This window comes from Otolemur garnettii, unplaced genomic scaffold (assembly GCF_000181295.1).
Source record: "Otolemur garnettii isolate 467f Iridium unplaced genomic scaffold, OtoGar3 scaffold00008, whole genome shotgun sequence".
In the NCBI taxonomy this organism is placed as follows: Eukaryota; Metazoa; Chordata; class Mammalia; order Primates; family Galagidae; genus Otolemur; species Otolemur garnettii.
Window position 1 is genome coordinate 16,963,555 of NW_003852403.1, and position 6,813 is coordinate 16,970,367.

Here is a 6,813-nt window from a genome sequence, read left to right on the forward strand (position 1 = left end):
CCTCCCAAGTAGCTGGGACTACAGGCACCCGCCAGAAAACGCCTGGCTATTTTTTGGTTGTAGCTGTCGTTTGGCGGGCCCAGACTGGATTCGAACCCGCCAGCTCAGGTGTATGTAGCTGGCGCTTTAGGCGCTTGAGCCACAGGCGCTGAGGCCTATTTTTTTTTTTATTTTTAAGAGCCAGTCTCTCTCTGTCACCCTGGGTAAACAGCTGTGGCATTATCATTGCTCACAGCACCCTCAAACTCCTGGGTTCAAACGATTCTCTTGTGTCAGCCTCCTGAGTAGCTGAGACTACAAGCATGCCACCATGCCTGACTAGTGTTTTTTACTTTTTTAGTAGAGACGGGGTTTTACTCTTGTTCAGGCTTATCTGAAACTCCTAAATGCAAGCTATGTATCCACCTTGGCCTTGCAGAGTGCTAGGATTACAGGTGTGAGCCACCAGGCCTGACCTACTTTTCAGTTTTAAAGTATATATTTTTTACATAGTTCTTATAGTATGTGTGTGTGTGTGTGTGTGTGTGTATACATATATAACATTTAAAAAATTTCCCATTCCCCAAATATTTTTCACATTTTGTGAATTTTTGATTTTCTTCACAAACATCTTTTTTTGAGTCTCACTTTATCACCCTCAGTAGAGTGCTATGGCGTCACACAGCTCACAGCGACCTCCAACTCCTAGGTTTAAGCAATTCTCTTGCCTCAGCCTCCCGAGTAGCTGGGACGACAGGTGCCTGCCACAACACCCAGCTATTTTTTTGTTGCAGTTTTCCCGGGGTTGGGTTTGAACCCACCACCCTCAGTATATGGGGCTGTCACCCTACTCACTGAGCCACAGGCACCACCCACAAACATCTTTTTTTGAGGCAGAGTCTTACTTTCTCGCCCTCAGTAAAGTGCTATGGTGTCATAGCTCGCAGCAACTTCTAACTCTTGGACTTGAGTGAGTCTCTTGCCTTGGCCTCCTGAGTAGCTGGGACTACAGGTGCCTGCCACCATGCCTGGCTATTTTTAGAGATGAGGTCTCACTCTGTCTCAGGCTGGTCTTAAACCTGTGAGCTCAGATAATCCACCCACCTCAGCCTCCCAGAGTGCTAGGATTACAGGTGTGTTTTTTTGTTTGTTTGTTTGTTTGTTTGAGAGAGAGAAGTTCACTCTGTTGCCCTGGGTAGAGTGCAGTGTCGTCAGAGCTCATAGCAACCTCAAACTCTTGGGCTTAAGATACCTTCTTGCCTCAGCCTGCACAATGGCTGAGACTACAGGCACCTGCCACAACACTCAGCTAATTTTTCTGTTTTTAGTACAGATGGGGGTCTTGAGGTTGAGCTCTTGCTCAGCGTGGTCTCAAACTCCTGAGTTCACACATTCTACTTGTCTCAGCCTTCCAGATGCTAGGATTACAGGCATGAGCCAGCTGGCTACAAACATCATTCTTATTAATTGTGTCATATTATGCTCAATACCATTCTGCATCATTTAGCTATTTCTAATTTTTTCTACTCATTTTTAATTTGCTGTGAATTTTCTTGTCATTAACTTTTTCTGTATTTAAGTCTTGAGAATAGATTCTCCAAATATAAATGTATATGAATATTCTAGAATTATATATCATCTCAACTACCATAAGGTAGTAAGAATTTTGTGTAAAGAACAAATGTATATATTGAGTTATTATCCTAGACTATTTGTTAGTTTATTTGTTCTTAAGCTTCAGTTATCTTTTTATTTTTTTTTTCAGTTATCTTTTTAAATATGTTTTTCAATTAAGTAGCTAGAAAGATATCTTGAGTAGTGCTTAGTTAATAGGAATATTGAATTCTATTCCTAATTTGAGTAATATACAACCTCAGTAGATCTATTAAAATCATGTATCATGTGGCAAGCTGTAAGTGGATGCTATATTTATTAGCTTCTACATGTCCAGTACGGACATTTCTCTTATTGTCGTAATTCTTTCTTGAAGGGAATAGACACTGAGTTAAAATAACAATGCTTTGTTACTTCTGAATTTTTTGCCTCTATTTTATATAATCACCACCATTGTTATTGTAAATGTAATTGCCATATTTACTTATAATTATTGATCATGATTTAATTTTTAATTGTGTAAAACTGTTTAATTCTGTTCATATATAAGGTGGCATTGTATCACTACTGCCTCCTTCAATGCACTGAAGTATAATCGTGTTTGAAACCAATGCTACACATTTTATAGGTAGTAATTTTATCCTCTTTAGGTTATTTATAAACGTGAACTGTTTTTTATCTTAGATTAAACCAAAACTGGAAAATAGATAACGCGTTTATTGTGTGAGAATGGTGTCTTTTTCATAGCTTATGCTCTGTTAAACATCATGGTAAATTTATATTTTGTTTTTCAGGTGTTTCATTTTTTACTTTTGGTACCTTAAAGAGTGTTGGGCTTTCCCATGCTCCTACCCTTCTTGGCAGACCTTCATCAGACAATCCTAATGTTTTAGTTTTGAAAACTCATGTAAACTTACTTTGTGGTGGTGTTGCTGGAGCAGTAGCACAGACAATATCGTAAGTTTCCTCATCAATTTAATTCAATCAAATCACAGTTACCCAATCCTGATTTTCACCACTGGTTAATCATTTTCTTTTGTCTGATTATTAAAATATCCCTTGCAAAATATAAGTATTAATTGAATACAGTTTTTCAGATGTGCCTGCACTTTAAGCATATTATAGAAAATTACACATTTGGTAGTGTGTATCTGTAATCGTAGCAACAGGAGAGGAAACCTATGCCCAAATGTTCAAGTCCAGACTGGGTAACATAATGAAACCCATACCCTGAAAGAAGGAAAGGGAGACAGAGAAAGAAAGAATAGTAATTATGTGACAAATAGACCAAATTAAACTAAATTCACCCAATTTCCAGTGGATTTATTTGAAAGAAAGAAAGGAAGAAACACTGGCTCAGTGCCCAGAGCACAGTGGTTATGGTACTGGCCACATGCACCGAGGGTGGCAGGTTTGAGTCCTGACCGTGCTAGCTGAACAACTGCAACCAAAAAAAAAAAAAAAAATTAGCCAGACATTGTGGTGGGCTCCTGTAGTGCCGGCTACTTGGGAGGCTGAGGCAAGAGAATCTTTGAGCCCAAGAGTTTGAGGTTGCTGTGAGCTGTGACACCATAGCACTCTACTGAGGGCAACACAGTCAGACTTTGTCTCAAAAAAAAAGGAAGAAACACTAAATCTTTATATTTTCTCACAAATCTGGTAACATGAAGTTTCTGAAGTTTGAACCATTTAGAGTGTGTGTGTGTGTATGGAGGGACAGCTTTCCCTGCATTACATCATGAAGGACGGCTTTGTTGCTAGTGCACTAGGCAGTGGGAAGGTCGCTGAAGATAAAACAAAATTGTTGCCTCAACAAGGCTATCTCCTTATTATGTCAGTAGCAACACAATGGAATTACAGGTGGGGGGAACATAGAAAAAGGTGTTACTGTATTACAATTAGAAAAGTGGCTTGGAAGACTTTCCCTATACCATGAGAGTTGGAGTAGAATGAGATAAAAAGAGGCTAGAATACTAAGAAAAAGGAACTTTTTAGGAACAGAAAGAAAAGAAGTTTTTGATGCATGAGGAGAATCCTGAGAAACAGGAAGATGACAAGGAAGTAGTAGTATCATAAAGAATAAAAAAAGAATATCCTATGGGAAAAGAAATGAAAGTTAGATGGGTCATTTGTTCATTTGATTGTACAACTAAGGATTATTTTGTGAAAGCAGGTTAGATGTATTTGTGGATGGGACATTTTATACTTGAAGGTAAATACTCGATTGAAGGTATGGAAGAAAAGGAATGTGGAAACTTGCCTGTGAAACCTTGTTCATTTGCAGAAACACAAGCACCTCGAGCTATTTTGATTCTTTTCTGCTTTTTTTGCTGCCCTCTCTTCACTACTTATGTATCCTAGACCCTTAAAATCTATCTTCTCTTTCCCACTTCTGTTAAACTACATTCTAAACCCATTCATTGGCTCTTAGTTCTATTACCCTCTTTCCAGTTGTTCTAGTTCATTGTCTCCTATACGCGTGCCCTCTCTAGGCAATCATCGTTCTGAACCTTCCCTTTTCATCTTCTGACCTATCTGTGTGGATTGTTTCAAGCCAGACTTGAGTTCTCTCTATTCCTATAAATATCTGGAAAAGCTTATCTGTCTTCAGGGTATCAAGGGTCACTGCTGTATAGATAACCAATTCTATTTAAATCTCCGTGACTGGCTGCCCATTACATCTCTTGTAAGCTTTTGGGTATTTTCCTCGGATCTTCCGCCATCAGGGCAAACTTCATAATTCAAATATTCTTGTCTTCTTCTTTATGACAATCCTCAGCTCCCAAATTTCCCATTTATTATTAGTAACCACCAATCTACTCGTCCTGCTAACTTGAAATCATTTTTCTTGTTATGCATATCCAAACAGTCCCTAAGTCTTGGCAGTTTTTACTTTAGAACATAACCTATAATGCTATTTCCTTCTTTTCCACGTTATTTCCCTAGTTCTGGTCTTTATCACTTTGTCTTCTTACATCCTCTCTTTTCTATTAATCAGTTCCTTCTACCCATATATATCTTGTCTTGCTTGGAAACTCAGTCCCGTCAGGTTGAGATGTTTGGTCTTCCTACCCCCATAATATTTCTTTTCCTCCTACATTAACAAATAATTCCTGGAGATGCTATTTAAGTGCATAGGGAGCTTCAACTATTGGCAGTGTTATTTCTTAAGTTGTTTGGTTGGTGACTGGGTGTTTTTTATCATAACTATTTCAAAGTAAATTTAAATATGTATTAGAAATATGGAACTGGCTGGGCAAGGTAACTCACTTCTGTAATCCTAGCATTCTGGGAGGCTGAGGCAGGTGGATCACTTGAGCTTAGGAGTCACCAACGGTGACAAAATGAGACTCTCTCTCTCTCTCAAAAAAAAAAAAAATATATATATATGCATATAATATATGTATTAGATACCATAAGGAACTTCAAACAAAAAGCAGAAAGTAGCTGTGTGACATTAGAAAATGTCTCTAATACTCAATTTTTAAAATCTTAATGTTGGGTTAACAGTACCTACTTCATGCAGCTGTTGTGAAGATGAAATGAGATAATGTACCTAAACTGTTTAGCACAGGACCTAACACAAGTGGTTAGGATTACCAAATTAAAATTTTAAAAAATCATCTGTATTCATTACTTTTGTGTATTTCATTTCAGGCAACGTTGGGATAGGATTTTTTGTGTCCTCAAAATGCAGTTATCTGTATCATTAATTTTAGATCTTAAGGAAAGTTTTATATTGGTCTACTATACTTGAGAAGACTTGCCTTAGAACAGTTCTCAATTGGTGATGATATGGCCTCCAGCAGACATTTGGGGGTTTTTTGTTTTGTTTTGTTTTTTACAGACAGAGTCTCACCTTGTCGTCCTTGGTAGAGTGCTGTGGCATCACAGCTCACAGCCTCCATGGATCCCAGCACCCTTACTCACTGTGCCTCAGGCGCCGCCTCCAGCAGACATTTGTGCTTCTCTGGAGACATTTTTGGTTGCCACAGCTGGAGAAGTGCTACTGACATCTAGTGGGCAGAGGCCAGCGGTGCACTTAAACGTCCTACAATTCCGGTGGTGCCTGTAGCTCAAGTGGCTAAGGTGCCAGCCACATACATCAGAGCTGCTGGGTTCGAATCTGGTCCAGGCCTGCCAAACAGTGACAACTACAACCAAAAAATAGCTGGACGTTGTGGCAGGCGCCTGTAGTCCCAGCTACTTGGAAGGCAGAGGCAAGGGAATCGCTTAAGCTCAGGAGTTAGAGGTTGTTGTGAGCTGTGATGCCACAGCACGCTACCTAGGGCGATAGCTTGAGGCTCTGTCTCCAAAACAAACAAAAAAAGAAATATCCTACAATTCACAGGATAGTTCCTCACAGCAAAAGAATGTTCCAGCCCAGAATTTCAATAAGTGCCAAAGTTGAGAAACCTTATTTATTATAATATTTCCTCAGGAGTTAGCATTTAATATGGCTTTGAGGAATGAATAGAACTTTTGTGATGGGGGAGAAGAATCTTCTAACCAGGGGGAATCCCATAAACACCTCTGTGCGAATTTATTTTATTCATGTGCCTATAAATTAGATAAAACAATAAGAGAATAAGAACACATTATCTCCTAGTGTATATAGTGCTCTGTATTTAATAGTCATTGAGAAGAAAACTAAAAATTATTTTTAGGCTTTTATGTCTTTTTCTTTTAGTTATCCATTTGATGTAACTCGTCGGCGAATGCAGTTAGGAACTTCTCTGCCAGAATTTGAAAAGTGCCTGTAAGTTTATCATGTCATTATTCATTTTTTGGGGGGGGGATGTGATGGTTAAAATCAGTAGAGTACCGTTTCTCTTGATTAGCTTTTAAATAAAAAAGGTAAAGGAGATAGGACTCTGGTTTTAGCAATAATCTATATCCCCATTTTATCCCCCACAGTGTGTTTTGATAACTTTCTAAGATTTCCATGAGGTTCCATTCCTCTTATTAAACATTTTATTTTGGGCTGGGTACAATGGCTTATGCCTGTAATCCTAGCAGTCTAGGAGGCTGAGGTGGGTAGGTTGCCTGAGTTAAGGAGTTTAAGACCAGCTTGAGTAAGAGTGATACCCTGCTTCTACTAAAAAATAGAAGAACTTGGCAGCACCCATAGCTCAGTGAGTAATCTCATCACTTTGGGATGCTGAAGTACAAAGATTGCTTAAGCCCAGGAATGAAGTGTGTGTGTGTGTGTGTGTGTGT

The 6,813-nt window shown here is 38.9% G+C and overlaps 1 protein-coding gene across 1 annotated transcript in view; it reads left to right on the forward strand.

Moving 5' to 3' along the window:
- The window catches only part of SLC25A16 (solute carrier family 25 member 16), a 54,527-nt gene that overhangs the window by 45,508 nt on the left and 2,206 nt on the right, over positions 1-6,813 (forward strand). The window contains exons 7-8 of the mRNA XM_003783612.3: positions 2,388-2,550; positions 6,284-6,352. Of these exons, the coding sequence (XP_003783660.1) occupies positions 2,388-2,550; positions 6,284-6,352 (232 nt within the window). The remainder of the gene's footprint in view (positions 1-2,387; positions 2,551-6,283; positions 6,353-6,813) is intronic.